At 42.1% G+C, this 16,150-nt stretch overlaps 1 protein-coding gene across 1 annotated transcript in view; it reads right to left on the bottom strand.

Moving 5' to 3' along the window:
• LOC132667163 (putative adhesion G protein-coupled receptor F2P) overlaps positions 1 to 16,150 on the bottom strand; it is a 42,065-nt gene that overhangs the window by 16,818 nt on the left and 9,097 nt on the right. Inside the window, exons 2-5 of the mRNA XM_078446980.2 lie at positions 9,549 to 9,649; positions 4,728 to 4,767; positions 3,872 to 4,023; positions 1,176 to 1,409 (exon numbers count right to left, since the gene is read on the bottom strand). Coding sequence (XP_078303106.2) covers positions 1,176 to 1,409; positions 3,872 to 4,023; positions 4,728 to 4,767; positions 9,549 to 9,620 — 498 coding nt within the window. The 5' untranslated portion in view covers positions 9,621 to 9,649. The remainder of the gene's footprint in view (positions 1 to 1,175; positions 1,410 to 3,871; positions 4,024 to 4,727; positions 4,768 to 9,548; positions 9,650 to 16,150) is intronic.

Raw genomic sequence — 16,150 nt, 5'->3', positions numbered from 1 at the left:
GCAACTCGCTTACCCTGCTCAGCGTACCCATCATGCAATTAACATCTATTAAATCCCAACTGTGTGCAAGACCCTGTGCAGAAACATAGCAAATTGACAAGTAACCCCAGAGGCTGAACCTGCTTTTTGTCCTCTGCCTCAAAGATCAAAAATAAGGGGTGTCTGGGTGGCACAGTCAGTTAAGCAGCCGACTCTGGAGTTTGGCTCAGGTCATGATCTCACAGTTTGTGAGATTGAGCCCCACGTCAAGCTCTATGCTGACAGCGCAGACCCACCTGGGATTCTCTCTCTTCCTCTCTCTGCCCTTTCCCCACTCGCATGCACTCTCTCTCTCTCAATAGATGATAGATAGATAGATAGATAGATAGATAAAACTTTTAAAAAACACATTATTGAAAAGAAAGGAAAGGAAAGGAAAAGAAAGGAAAGGAAAGGAAAGGAAAGGAAAGGAAAGGAAAGGAAAGGAGGAAGGAAAGGAAAGGAAAGGAAAGGAAAGGAAAGGAAAGGAGGAAGGAAAGGAAAGGAAAGGAAAGGAAAGGAAGGGAAGGGAAGGGAAGGGAAGGGAAGGGAAGGGAAGGGAAGGGAAGGGAAGAGAAGAAAAGAAAAGAAAAGAAAAGAAAAGAAAAGAAAAAAAAGAAAAGAAAAGAAAAAAGAAAAGAAAAGAAAAGAAAAGAAGAAAGGAAAGGAAAGGAAAGGAAAGAAAAGAAAAGAAAAGAAAAGAAAAGAAAAGAAAAGAAGTCCAATTCCATTTCACACTTCTGCAGCACATATGTATGGCTGTTTTCTTTGCATTCAGTCATTTTCTATTTTAGCAATCTATTATTCTGACTCAAAAATAAAAGTAAGAAAAGTCTCTGCAAGAACCAGAATGGTTCTTAGAGGTTTCCAGTGGCTAAAATACACATTGGGAAAGCTTATTCCGGTATCTGATCCAGTACCCAATAAGTGCTGTCTCTAAATGCTTACTGATGGAGCATGTTCACTTTTCTATGTCTTTTGTTCCTTGTTCAGTGAACACTTATTGAGCATTTATTGAACACTTATTGTTATGCTACGCATTACAGACACTGATGTGAAAGAGGTGGTCCTCGGACCCCAAAAAGCCCACTGAATATTCCAATCAACCTGCATTCCTTTCCACTGAGGTATCATTCTGCCAAATCAAGGCTACTCACCTTCATCTTCGCCACGTCAACATCTGTCAATAACACCGTGGATATGTTGTGTAAGAGCTGCACAATGACAGCAATGTTTCCCGGGATCCGGGGAGACTGCCGAATGTTCCTGATTACACAGGACAAATCCTTCGGACACGTTTGCATCAGCCTGTCTGTGATGGTCTCAGGCTTTCTGGCATACTCATCTACTTTTGTATTTCCTCCTAGTGGTTGGATCGAATATAAATTTGTCTACGAAGTGGCAAAAAGAAAGTTTTGATTATGTTACTTTTGTTTTGAAAATAAAAGCACCTTTACTAAAACCGAGGACAGCCTTATCACACAATTGTGTACTGCAGCGTGTTTTTCAATTTCACATCTTCAAAGTCACATCTGCTGTGGAATAACTTGCCCAATACCAAGGCACACGGACAGAAAATGAAAGTCCCAGCTTGCCAGCTGCCTGTTCCTTAATCCCCTCCCTCCAGAGAGTAAATGTTATCTTTAGCATACCACTTCAGACCCCTTCTGCGTCTCTATAGCGTATATATGTCCTGTGCGCGTAGATATATTTCTAGTGTCATTTAAGCTTATTTTTACTATTCCTGAGGGGCAGAGCATGAGGCACGAGCGTATTTTAAAAATGGAAATTCTGAACTAGATTTAGATGAATCAACTGACACCAAGACAAAAGAATGACTGAAAATAATGATCAACAGTATCGCCTACAGATTCAGGCTCTGGGGCCCACACCTCTGTGCAGGAGTGGCAAACATGGCCCCCGACTGGCTGCCTGTTTTTTGTAAATAAAGTTTTATTGGGACCCAATCTGCTCATTTGTTTAAGTATTGTCTATGGCGGCTTTCATGCCACAATGGCAGGGTCAAATACTCGCAATAGAGACCCCATGACCCACAAGGACTAAAATATTAACTGTCTGGCCTTTAACAGAAAAAAAAAAAAAAAAACTGCCAGCCCTTACTTCAAAGGACCCCTTTCCGGCCTCCTCTAGCCTGGCCCTTCACAAGACAAAAAGTCTGCGTGGGCCTAGAGGATACGCCTACTCAGAACTCATGTCCCTGCATCTAGACACTCAAAGTCCCTGCTTAGCAACCCCAAGTCCACTTCCAAGGCCTGCATGGCCCTCCATCCAACAGCATAGACATCCCCTGGGAACTTCTTAGAAACGCTACCAAGGATGGACCAAGCCACCGGGGTGCTAGCCACTAGGCCCGACAGGTGGCACAGGGACCTCTGTTTCCAGGGTTATGAACAGGTGGCCTTGGCTTTCCACCACCCTACAGGTGCAGGATGGAATCTGGGATGAAAGGTCAGCAGAATATATTCTACTTAGTGGTCTGTAAGCTTGACTGAAAGCGTTTAGATATTAAAGTGTATGGTACGTGGCTTTCTGTGAGTATCTTTGCAAAGGTCCCTCAAATTAGGGGTGGGCCGGTGACAGACATCCTGGAGAGGGCAGCCTTTGAAGTCTGCTCAGGGACTTCAGGTGAAGAATCCACTGGCACTCCCCGTGGCCACATGCAAAACCACTGAAGGGGGATGTTCCTAGATGCTAAAGCATTGGCTCCTCTGAAGGAATCAGGAGCTGAACTTCAGAAAAGGTAAAGCCCTTATGAGAAAAAGAGTACAAAAGGGACACCTGGGTGGCTCAGTCTATTAAGGGTCCAACTTCAGCTCAGGTCTGATCTCACCATTTGTGAGTTTGAGCCCCGGGTCGGGCTCTGTGCTGACAGCTCAGAGCCTGGAGCCTGCTTTGGATTCTGTGTCTCCCTCTGTCTCTCTCTCCCCCACTCATGCTGTCTCTCTCTCTCCCTCTCTCAAAAATAAATAAACATTAAAAAAAATAAAAATAAAAAACAAGAAATAAGAGGAGTAAATGAAACACAAAGAGAACAAAAAGTATTTGTCCTGATTTTATCAAACGCGATTTTTTTAAATGTGTAATTACTTAAGTATATATGGAAATGTGCTCATTTGTTTGATGACGAAGTCCTTCCCTTTAGGTCAGCTTGCTTCTCATGCTTTACTGAGCACAGAAATCACCTGAGGTGATTGATACCATGAAAATTCAGATTCAACAGATCTGGGATGGGGTCTGAATTCTGCATATCTAAAAGTTCTCAGGGTTGCCTGTGCTTCTGGTCAGTGAAAGCTATGTTAAATATCACAGCTCCGTATTAAAAGCTAAAAGCTGGGGTGCCTGGTGGCTCAGTCGGTTAAGCATCCGACTTCGGCTCAGGTCATGATCTCACAGTTCGTGAATTCGAGCCCCACATCGGGCTCTGCACTGACAGTGCAGAGCCTGCTTGGGATTCTCTCTCCCTCTCTCTCTGCCCCCTTCCCACTTGCGCTTTTTCTATCTCAACATAAATAAATAAAAATATTTTAAAAAGCTATGAGCAAAGATGGAGAAGTAGGCCATGATCCCTCCAGAAAGCCCTTCTAGCTCTGACCTCAGGATCAGGTTTCTTTGTGTCATGAAGCGTGTGGGAGACCAGAGCACAAACTTTTAGATGCCCACAGTTAGGACCTCCCTCCTTGTGCAGGGAGAGAAGATAAGCGTGTGTTTATGTATTCACGTACAAACACACTCGCCTACCAGCCCTGCCTTGTGCTCTCCCTCTCTCTTATTGACCACGCAATGCGTTGCTAACATGGGGACTCCACTCTGTGTGTGAGAGAAAGGATAGTACCTCAAAGATGTTGAAGGCATTAAGAGTCTGACAGGTTTCAGTGATCTTGTGCCATTTCTTCTGCCTGCATAAGAACCCCATATTTCCCTGTGAGTCTGGAGGGCAAGGTTGACTGCAGTGGGAGTTGTCCACACAGACGCCATCGCATACACCTGGGGAAATAAAAGGTATCAGCATCAGATGGAGAGGCTGGGGCTCTGGGCTGCACGGGCCAATCACCAAGACGTCAGCACAGCGAGGGCACATAAACCCTGCGGACATCGGGTGTGTTTTCTTTGCAAAGTGGGGGGAGATTGAAATAGATCAGTGATTGTCATACTATTTTGGTGGCAAACACCTATTGCTTCCAACAAAACATTATCCAGAACTCACACATGTAAGGCAGATAAAAGTGGAACTATCCCAGTTGAAGTGAGAAGCAAGAGCCCGTGTTCAGTTCACTAGGTCTGTCACACTCCACAGGAACCCGCTGGACACGTCCTGTAACCCCTCTAGCTTCCTAGAAAACAGTATGGAAGCCACTGCGCTCGATGTTCTTGGAGAAAGCTCCCAGCTCCGGAATGAGTATGTCATCAACGAGTTCTCACAGACCTGTTCCTAGCCACTGCTCCCATCTGAGTTGGCTCAATTGAAAGAGTTTATGGCAAAGAACTCTCAGGCCAGGATGGAGCAGAAGGTGCTGAGAGGAGAGGGGAGCAGGGGTCAAAAGTACAATTTAATAGGAGAAAGATAAACAATCCACATGCCAGCCATCCAGGCGTCCCGTCTGCCATGCCAATAAACAGAGGGCTGAGCCTGGCTATTACAATAATAAACATAAAAACTTCCATTTGATTACTAACCGCTGCCGACATACCTTGTGGCCTGGGAGACATCTCCTTGCTTTTGTTAGCAACCTAGAAAGGGAAAATCAAAATTCACATGAAAATTAATTATTGATATGCCAGCCCAATGATTCACTCTAGTCACAGACTAACAGCCACATCGGACTCAGTTCTGATGCCAAGATGCCTCCAAAAGCTGAGACCATGAAGTAAGTCCCCATGGCCCCATTCCTCATCAGCCTGGATGGCTTTCTCTCCCACTGCTACTCAGCAGGAGCAGTCCGGCAAGAAGGATCAACATTCTATCCAAGAAATGCACCAGGAGCAGAGGTGAGCTTACATGGAGATTAATGAAGGTTAGGCTGTAGAATTCCTTTTGTGTATGGGCCCCTTCCAAGCACTGAGAGAGGGTTAGCAATGTGTTCACTGATCGTGTATTTCATTAAAATTTCAAAAGCAAAATAGCTTAACCACCATCTGTTCAGACTATTATTTTTTGCCACTTCACCTTTCCTTACTTCACACTCTCCCTCATTCTGGATAGCACTAGAGAATCTAGAGAAGTAGAAGTTGAGTTGGGGATACATCTAGTTTGAATTTAATAGCATATATTTATGTAATTTGCAGTCATCAGCACATTACAAGGAGGACATCAACATATAAATGGTATTTACTTTAAGAGTAGTTACAATTAGTCACAGAACAAGAAAATTCTAAGTGTTCTGGACACTTTGCAGGTCATATATGAAAGAAACTCGTTAGATGTTTTCCCAAAGCTGACAAAAGTCTTACATATTTACATGGCGTTACTAATAATGAAACGAGAAGCTGAAAGATATTCTTCTAAACCAACAATAATAAAAAACAAATTGAATCAGCAATGCTAGAGTGAAAACTGAATAATTTTTCTATTTTCTATCCAGAAAAAAATATTACAAAATTATTGGCATGCAAGTATGCAGCTAAAAATGTAGAGACAAAAATGTGGGCAGTTCATTAATTAAAATATTGCTATTTTACTGGATTTATTACTGAATAATGCTGAGTAATTACCAAATCTAATTCTCTTCGGCATTTCTAAATTTGAAATTTGTTGCAATTACTTTCCTAAGTAGATTCTCACTTTACCCTCAATCTTGTATTTGTAATTTTGTATTCTTTTTCTTTAAAAAAAATGTTTTTAATTTTATTTTGAGAGAGAGGGCAGGAGGGGCAGAGACAGACAGACAGACAGAGAGAAAAATCCCAAGCCGACTCCGCACTGTCAGCACACAGCCAGACTCAGGGCTCAATCTCACAAACTGTGAGATCATGACGGGAGACGAAATCAAGAGTCAGACACTTAAGCAACTGAGCCATCCAGGAACCCCTGTATTCTTCTCCTTTTACAGAACTCTCTTCACATCTGGCTGCCCCCTATCCTGAGCATTTCCCACCCCTCCTGATTAAAAACCCTTCTCTAGCCCACCCATTCATCAGACTAGACCCCTCACTGAGCAGCAGTATCATATTGTGGTCGAAGGGTATAGTCTTGGAGCAGACCGCCTGGGTCCAAATCCCAACACCACTACTTGAAATCTTGAAAAAGTTCGTCTCTCTGGGCCTCAGGGTCCTCATCGATAAAGCAGGGTGAGAATGATACTATTAGAATTGTGTGGTACCTCAGAGCACTTTAATGAAGAATAAATGAGATCAGCTATGGAAAACACTTAGAATGGGGCCTGGAATATCGTAAGTGGTACTTAAGATTTAGCTCCTGTTACTATTCTCTGAATATGAACATACTATCTATTACATACAGAGCTCAAGTTCGTCCCTTCCAAGAAGTCTTTCCAGTTTCAAATGGTACATCGTTCCCTCTCTGTCTCCTGTAGGATTTGTTGTCTACACCACTATACCTCTCATTCAATGCTTCACATATACTCACCTTCCTGCCTTTGACTCTCTAATCATTTTTATATATGCATATTATCTCATTTAAATTGTATGTTCCTTAAGAACAAAATCCACGGATGGATTTTGTATTGTGTTTTTTATACCCCCATAAGATGCTAGTTCTGTGTTTTGTACATATATGTGTATATACATATTAGCTTGTATGTATATACTGACATACATGTGCATGTGTGTGTACACGGGGAGAGAGAGAGAGAGACTGAAACTTCCTGTGTTTGTACCAGAAGTTTGCTCTCTAGTGGCTGGGAAGAGCCATGGTCCAATTCTCCAACTTGCATTCCAAGATCTAAACCACTAGGGAAGGAATTAGAAATTCAGTGACTCAACGGTGTGACTAACATGTAGAGGTCATGTCCCTCTCTCCTTCACTATATTGTTTCTCTCTGTGTTATCAAGAAGCAAGCCTGACACTTCCATTTTCTCTACCAAATAAGAATTTAAGAGAATCTGAATTGAGCATTTAGGGTCTGTCTAAAGTGAAGGGTATCACTGCGGACTCGTGAGTTACAATATCCTTCAAAGCACTGAGGCAAGCTGACTTCCCATTTTACGGTCTACAGATTCAAGCCTTATTTCATACCTGGGAGACTCAAAGGCTTTTGACCCCAACAAAAATAATAAAATGGCATTTTTTTTTTTTTAGTTTTGAAAGACCTTCTTATTTTATAAATAAAGAAAGCGCATCTTTGATAGATGAGGTGATTTACACAAAACCATGCAGGGGGCTCCTCTTAGAGTTGGAACTAGAACCCAGCTCTTCTCAATCCTACAACACTGTTCTTTCCACCAAGCCATCCCAAATGCATGTGGAGACAGCAGAGGAGGATGTAGGGTGTAGGGAGGTGATGCTCTAAACTCATCCTGAGAGGGTCATGGTCTCTAATACACCACAATAAAGCACTTAAAAGTTAAATTCCGGGGGCGCTTGGCTGGCTTGGTCAGTGGAGTGTGCAACTGTTGATTCTGAGGTTGTAAGCCCGAGCCCCACGTTCGGTGTAGAAATTACTTAATAAAGCCTTTAAAAAAAAAAAAAAGTGAACGACTCCAGATAATACTTGGCCCATTATACAGACTCTAGTGAAGTCACATTATATTGATCACATATGTGGGCAGAAGACCGTGGCATGCTATTTACAAAGAATTCTAGAAATTCTACCTTCTTAAGTGAAAGATCCGATTTACTTCTTCCCAGTGAATTTGCCAAAGCACATCCATATATGACTCCTGGTCATTTCATTTCTAGGGTGGCATCCTATATGAGCCACTTGAGCTTCAGATGTCCTCAATCTTCAGGAGCGCCTGGGTGGCTCAGGCGGTTGAGCATCCAGCTCTTGATTTCAGCTCAGGTCATGAACCCAGAGTCATGGGATTGAGCCCCGTGTTGGGCTTCTCTCTCTCTCTCTCCCTCTCTCTCTCTTTCAATACCTCTGCCCCTCTTCTCCACTAGTGCTCTATCTACAAAAAGAAAAAAAAAAAGGTCTACAATCTTCACCATAACAGTAGGAAAAAGACCCTTTGAAAACCTGTAATCTGCTCAACTGAAAAGCTGCCTGAGTGCGTAGACAGGTCAGGAGAGGGGTAGCACTCAGAAACTCAGCATCCAGCAACTTCTAAATTGAGAAGAAAAGGATGGAATGCTCATAACTTGATCCCCAATAACCAAGAAAACAAAGTCAATCTCCCAGGCTCTGCCTATTCTTTAAGTTCTGCCTTGTGGGAAAATATGGATGAGGAAATGAAGAAGGGGAAGAGAACCAAACTGTGGGGTCGGGATGTCTTCTGAAAGAGGTCTTTCAGAAAGAGTCTTTAGCCTCTCCCAGAAGCCAGATACCAGTTCAGTGCTGGGGAAAAGGGAAGTCATGGAGAAAATTCCCATCCAGTGGCACACCACTCAGAAGATAAAGTAAATATCATTTGGAAATTCCCAGAAAGAATTTCCAAAGTCATTCTTTCCTAAGGAGGCTTTCGCTAAGAAGGCACTTATTAAAATGGAAAGAATAAGAAACAGAATCTGAAGAAACCGGGGCACTGGCCTTGGTCCTGTGGCTGGGTAGATATGGAACCTCAAGAAAATCACATTCCACACCATGGGCCTCAGTTTCCCTATCTGAATGTAGGAGATGGAACTCCTGTCCAGAACTTGTAGTCCAATAATAATACACTGTTCCTAAGAAGGTCAAAGTAGTCTTAGTCCTTCTCTCCCTCTCTCAATCGCTCAATGATTCTCCACACCTAATTTGAAGTAAGTAACTGTTAAGGACATTAAAATGACTTATGGTATGAGTGAAAATATTCTAGAGAGAGTCATAAGGCTCACTGCCCCACAAAACTTACAAATAGTACATTGCTACAAACCTTACCCCAGTTAAACCTTGATTAACCATTGGCTGTCAGAGTTCCTCATTTCTCCTTCTGGCCCATCCACTGTGTTCACTATCACGATTCTCATTCTGGGTGGGACAATGCCTCATTGAGCCAGACCATTCCTAGGGCCTGCCCACTAAATGCCATTAAGTATCTCCCAGTCATTGTGACATCCCTCACCGCCCCCACACTTTCAAGTGCCTCTACGGAAGTAGCACTGTCCAGCGGTGAGCAATGAAAAGTCATCACCGTCAAAGGATATGAAAAAAAAAAAAAAAAAAAGAGTTTATCAACCTTAAATCATTTGAGCCTCATTGCATCTCGGAAACTTGTAGAAAAAAATCAAAAGAAAAATAGTCTGAAGCTATTAGCTAAAACAGGTTTTGGTTACCCACAGCTGTAATTTCTTCGGGCTGGACCACTATCTTCTCCCTACACTTGAGCACAGGTAACTACGAGCTGCCGGACAGATGGGTTTTCGTTTCCATTTGCTCTCTCCCTACCGGTTCCTTCTCCCACCTCCCTTTGCTTACCTGGCATAATGTCCTGCAGGATTCTGTGGGCAAAAGAAACACTAAGCAGTAGAGCAAAAGCATGTGAGTCATCGTCTTCCACACCGCTGCCTTTCTTGCTTCTATAAAAATAAATGAAAAAGCAAAGTGTCTCCAACTGAAGCTTTCAAAGTCTCTCACTGCAGTCAGCCCGTAAGTCTGGGTTCTGTCCTGAGTGCTGTCAACTCAGACTTCTCTGCCCCAGAGGTGGCGTCCCTGTGGCCTCCCATGGACCTCACCAGGAGGCTGCAGGTGTGAGCGGCTGGTGCCAGGAAGCACAGGCAACCTGACACCTGAGGTAGGAATCCTTCCAAAGGAAGCTGCCTGCTGGGGTGTAATGAATAATAGCCCGCGTTCAGGGATCCAGAAGGATGGTTCACTCCCTGGGTTAGGCAGGCCTGAGAAACGTGTGGGTGGCTGTGGTGGAAGCTGAGTTGGGGTGCCTATGTGCAAACTCAGCCCAGAGACATCTTTCGAAGGAGAGTAACACCAGGCTTGGCCTATTATCTCATTCCCACCCAACTGGATTTTCGTAGGTAGGTAGCAAACTTCCCAAACTGATCTTAGACAAGTCCTGCTACTGTTATTTCTGCCAAAATTGATCTCAAAACTAAAATGATTCGTTGGCACCTAGAATAGCGCTGGAAACATGGTGGTGCCCACAATATACTCATTGAGGAAAGAGGAAAGGAGAGGAAGGCAAGGTGGGCAAGAAACACTGATGATTTATATCAGATCTGTGCTCTATCAGATCTGATCCATATCAGATCTCTATTTTTTAATAGTAAATTTTAATAATTTTAATATTTTTCATTTTGGGTGAAATCCTCTTTGAAATGTATTTGATATTTCTTTGCTTTTAGACGGCAGGGTTCAGAAGACTTGGACGTCATCAAGAAAGGCCGGGAGCTTTTGCAATGGCTGATATTTGCTCTTTGACCATTTTTAGCCAGAAAGGAATAGATTTTATCCTATTTGTGCATAATTCTACAGCAAATAAGGCCATTATTTTAAAGACTAGGCAAAATGTCTTTTTAGCCATATTTCCTATGTTGAAATACTAACCTAACTGAAATTCCACTGAAATCCAAAGGTTATTTACAATATTCTACATTGCCTGCTGCAGCCTCTTTCAGTGGTTTTCTAATTGTGAGGCTAACGACCAACCTATTTCTACCTATGTGCAGTCTCTTTGTTTTACTAGAAATGGAATCCTGGCCTCTTGAAAAGAAAAAAAAAGTCACCATTCTGCATTTAGCTGTATTCAGATATTGCATTTCCATATATATATATTTTTTTGTTTGTATTGTAAAAAATTCACATAATGGAGCGACTAGGTGGCTCAGTCAGCTAAGCGTCCAACTCTTGATTTCAGCTCAGGTCACGATCTCATGGTTCATGAGGTTGAGCCCCACGTCGGGCTCTGAGCTGACAATGTGGATGCTGCTTGGGGTTCTCTGTCTCTCTCTCTCTCTACCCCTCCCCTGCTCACTCCCTATCTCTCTCTCTCTCTCAAAAATAAATAAATAGTTTTAAAAAATTCACATAATAAACAATGTTGTGATATAAAAAGAAAAAAAAAAAAGGCTTTCTGCTGAAGGTCCCTAGTTCTTTAAGCACAAGGATTATGTTGTTGCTCATCAGTTTTAAGTATATTTAGTTGCAACCCACATGGGCATACAATTTCAAATAAATTTCAGCCACGTTGGCATCCTTTTTTTCCAAGTCTTCCAAACGGATAACAATTCAGTATGAAAATCATCAGTCTTACCACAATGATCACCAATGCAGTTACTGCTTTGGGTAAAACCGTCAAAATTAAAAAAAAAATTAAAAGCCACTGATGAATTTGTTAACATAATTTTCATAAAATCAGAACATGAGTCCATGTTTTTCTGATTTACACAAATTTAATTTCATTTTTTTAATGTTCATTTTATTTTTGAGAGAGAGAGAGTGAGACAGAGTATGAACATGCGAGAGGCAGAGAGAGAGGGAAACACAGAAACGGAAGCAGGCTCCAGTCTCCAAGCTGTCAGCTCAGAGCCCAACGTGGGGCTCAAAATCACAAACCTTGAGATGACGTTGGACGCTTAACTGACTGAGCCATCCAGTTGCCCCTATTTTACTTCATTTTAAATAGGCTCCGTGCCTAATGTGTGGCTTGAACTCACAACCCTGAGATCAAGAATCACATGCTTGGGGTACCTGGGTGGCTCAGATGGTTAAGCGTCCAACTTCAGCTCAGGTCATGATCTCACAATTCAGCTCAGGTCATGATCTCACAATTCGTGAGTTCGAGCCCCACATCAGGCTCTATGCTGACAGTTCAGAGCCTGGTGCCTAGAGCCTGCTTCAGATTCTGTGTCTCATTCTCTCTCTGCTCCTCCCCCACTTGTGCTCTGTCTCCCTCTGTCTTTCAAAAATAAATAAATGTAAAAAAAAAAGAAAAGAAAAGAATCGCATGCTTTACTCTAACTGAGCCAGTCAGGTGCCCCTTCATTGGTTTTATATTAAAATTCTCATTATACAGAATGTTTTCTCTTTAACTAAAACTACTTTTTAAAAAGATTTAAAGAATGATAGAAGACAACAAACTTTCACTGTTCTGCCCAAACACTCAGATTTTTCTTTAAGGGCTGGGAAGAAGTTGAATAACTAGATAAGTTCAACAAAACAATATGAAAACTACTGTTTGCTTAAAATGTTAAGGTGTTATATTGAAAAAAGATCCTTATTTTATGGTCCCATTGTTTTAAATTTTAAACACAGCTGTTTTAATTTTATCAATATGCATTTTGATTATTAATAAAATTATTTTTATGCATGGCAAAATGAGCACTTTGTGCTATATGTGGTAATGACCTTCACAGACCTTACAGTATGGACTTTTTTGATAGTTATTCTGCTATTAAAATTTTGGAGCCCAGAATTTTCTAACAACTTCTTTGCTATCCGGGACTAGCTTGTCATGGAAGGACTGGAGACCACAACTCTGGAATGCTATCTTTGCCCAAGTTTCAACAACAGTGGAACTCTAAGTACATTCTGAACTTTTTCTTAATTCTTTTACTTAGAAGAAACAGTTTCTAAAGTTGGCTTTTTTTGGCATTTTGCTTAAACACGGCTCTTTAAGTAAAGTGGACTTCAATAAAATCAATTTTCTTCCAGACTTGTTGATATTAAGCCATAGTCATTAGCTCTTTTTCCAATCCTGTGAAAGCAAAAAGTTTGAAAGAAGACAAAAGTATAGGGGCAAAACAGCAGCAAGAATCCCATCTTTGGACCCCCACCGCCTCCCACCTTCTTCCAATTTCCTTCTGAAAAGCTTTTGGTTTCTAATGGTTCAGACCTCCTTCCACCAGCTCAGCCTCACACCTTTCTGAAATGCAAGGGGTGGGGGTGGGGGGGGGGGGCGGGGAATGTAACTCTTCCCTCTGAAACAAATGTTTGTAAATGTTAGTTTCGTGTAGCCCAAGCCAAACAATTTGCTGCAGACATTGACTTCAGAGGAGGCTTATCTCTCAAGAACATACAACCTGAAAGAACAGTCATCTCATGCGATTCACACCAAAAAAAAAAAAAAAAAGCAATTACATCAGCACTGACATTTCACAAGGTAAAACGTGCCAAATACAAAATGTTACTTTTTTTTTTTATTGTTTAGTTAAGAAACCACTTCCCTTCTCCTTTATAAAGAAGGAGGAGGAGGAGGAGGAGGAGGAGGGGAACAGTAAAGGTACTGGTAACTTGGCTAGATCTGCAAAGAGATAGTATTTCCAAAACATCCAAACTAGAAGACGTTTTCCCATTCTCTGCTGTCTGCTTTCGAAATCTGAAAAAGGTGCCTAAGGTGTTTAATGTATGTTTATTCAACAGACAGAAAATGGGCTCCTCATTTGCAAGCAATGTCCTAACAGCTCGAAATTAAACAACCACAAAGATAACTTCTTTCCCTGTCTCCTCACTACCTTGGGGAAGCCACAGGCTAATGAGGCTTCTGAAACATCTCCAAGGGTTTGGGAACTTGGATGGGCTTTGTTCCCAGAAGTCCTGCAGACTCTAGGAGTCAAAGCTAGTCAAACAGGCATGACAGCAAGGATTCCAAAGTTCCAAATTTCACAAAAAGATTCTCATCTTTGCTAACAATTTAATTTCGAAATATCTCTTCCTATCTCTATGTCAAATTCCTCCAGCCCAAAGCCATACGTTGACTGGCAACAGGCACAGGTCACTAATGAAAGACAAAGCAGGCAGGAAGAGCAGGTGAGCTGCACGCTGGGACATGTTCTCTGTGTGGCTCCATCAGAAACAAACATTTGCTTAATTTAAACGCACACACATCAGCGAGGGAGACCAGAGCTATTTTATAATAGCTTGACTAGGGAATAACAAATCTTGATTAGGAAAAAACAAAGGTATACTGGAATACGAATCATGGCAATCACGAACAAAAGGAAACAGAAGTCCAGACAGGACTTTATCAGCCACTCAGGAGTATTTCAATCACCAGCTGTCAGCCGACAGTCTGCAGCTATTACTTGCATAATTAGGTTTTGCAGTGAGTTGCTGAGGCTTCCAGTGAGATCTGCAAAATGCTGTCAAAGCTCCCAAACAGCCTGGGAATACACTTCGGATGATCTCAGGGGTGGATGATCCCACTGCGTCTGTCTGTCATTTAGCCATCCCACTGTCTTACCTCCTAGTCACTCGCCAATCCCACCCGTCCTGCCTGAATCAGACATCACAGAAGGGAAGAGGAGAATAAAACAAATAGTCACTGTCTGTTTACTCTGTGTCTGGCACTATGTCTGCATTGACTCTTTTATTATTACTATTATTATTTTATTTATTTTTGAGAGAGAGCGCGCACGCACAGCAGAGAGAAAGGGAGACAGAGAATCTCAAACAGGCTCCAAGCTGTCAGCACAGAGCCCTAAACGGGGTTCAAACCCAGAGACTGGGAGATCATGACCTGAGCCGAAATCAAGAGCCTAACACCCAACCGACTGAGCTACCAAGGTGCCACTGCATTAACTCTTTTAATGTCATCAAGTAGTTCTGTGACATTGAAGTGACTTCATGTTTTTACAAAAGTAAGGGGCTAAAAGTTGACCCTGCCTAACCTCACAGGTACTAAGTGGCACACTTGGGATTTGGACCCAGGTCTGTGATTTTTTTTTTTTTTTTTTTTTTTTTTTTTGGTATGTCATATGGCTTTTCTAATAGAAGAAAGAGTTGATCTTTGTATGGGGTTAATTCTCTCAGAACATTTTCACAGGTAACTTTCATCTTGCCATCATAAAATGTTATGAGCTAGGCAGAGAAGTTATCATTTTCCTTTTTATCAAAGAAGAAATTGTCCAGATACCAAGTAGCTTCCCCACAGTGGCACCCCAAGTTATTGGAAGACCCTGACTCTTTTCACCCCGATCCAGGCTCTTTTAACTACATCATTCTGTCCTTTCCTCCTTCTTGTCATAAAGATATAAAAAGGCTGGCCATCATCTCTAGCAAAAATAATAATAATAAATTGATTGATTGATTAGATAGAAAGATAGATAAATGAGAGAGATCTAGGTTTAAATGACCTTAAATAAACTTAAAAATTAAATAGAATTGCCTTCAGAATTCCTTCTGTCCTTTTCCTGAGTCATGTCCCATGCTGTGCCCAAATGCTCAGGCTCTTGCTTTCAGCTGCAGTCTAGAAGCTCCCTCCTTGGACAAAACTCCTCACTCTGAAGCAACCTTTCTCACATCAAGGCCCTCTTTCCTAGGTCTTAAGAAATTCATTTCACTGACAAAAAGGAACAGTTAACCAATCAGATAAGCTGACTCCCAGTGAAGTGAAAATGACTACCAGTGGTGATGTGATTTAGTCATCCCAGGTAAGTATACATTTTAACAGGGTTTTTCTAGAGGTAACCTCTCCCACAGGAGGAAATAAAGGCAGGGACCCAGGTCAGTAGGCCAGATTCTTGGGAGTAAGGATGGCTCTCCATGCCCCAAACCACACCCACAGAGCTACATACTCACATGTTTATTTATTTTTTTTTTTTTTTAATTTTAACGTTTATTTATGAGACAGAGAGAGACAGAGCATGAACGGGGAGGGGCAGAGAGAGAGGGAGACACAGAACCGGAAGCAGGCTCCAGGCTCAGAGCCATCAGCCCAGAGCCCGATGCGGGGCTCGAACTCACAGACCGCGAGATCGTGACCTGAGCTGAAGTCGGCGCTTAACCGACTGAGCCACCCAGGCGCCCCCATACTCACATGTTTAGATGAGCCCTCAGGTTTCTCCTGAAACCCAATTTTTTTTAAAACTTTAAATCATTTTCATTGGTTTCCCCAAACCTTGGCCAGCTTCCCTAAATCTTTTTTGAACTGGCTGCTTTCCTCCTTAGGCATGTAGGTTTCAAGCAGTGCTAAGTAATGGATGATTACTCATACCTGAAAGATAAATAGTAAACAGGGATGAAGGTGTGCAGAGGGCACCGATGTCAAGCGCTTGGTATAGGTGTGCCCTGAGAATCAACTCCCTCATGAGTCACCACAAAACCAAGGAGAGGATTTATCTAATAGT

The sequence above is a fragment of the Panthera onca genome, chromosome B2 (assembly GCF_046562875.1).
Source record: "Panthera onca isolate mPanOnc1 chromosome B2, mPanOnc1 haplotype 2, whole genome shotgun sequence".
Taxonomy (NCBI): Eukaryota; Metazoa; Chordata; class Mammalia; order Carnivora; family Felidae; genus Panthera; species Panthera onca.
This window is presented reverse-complemented; position numbering and strand designations above follow the sequence as displayed.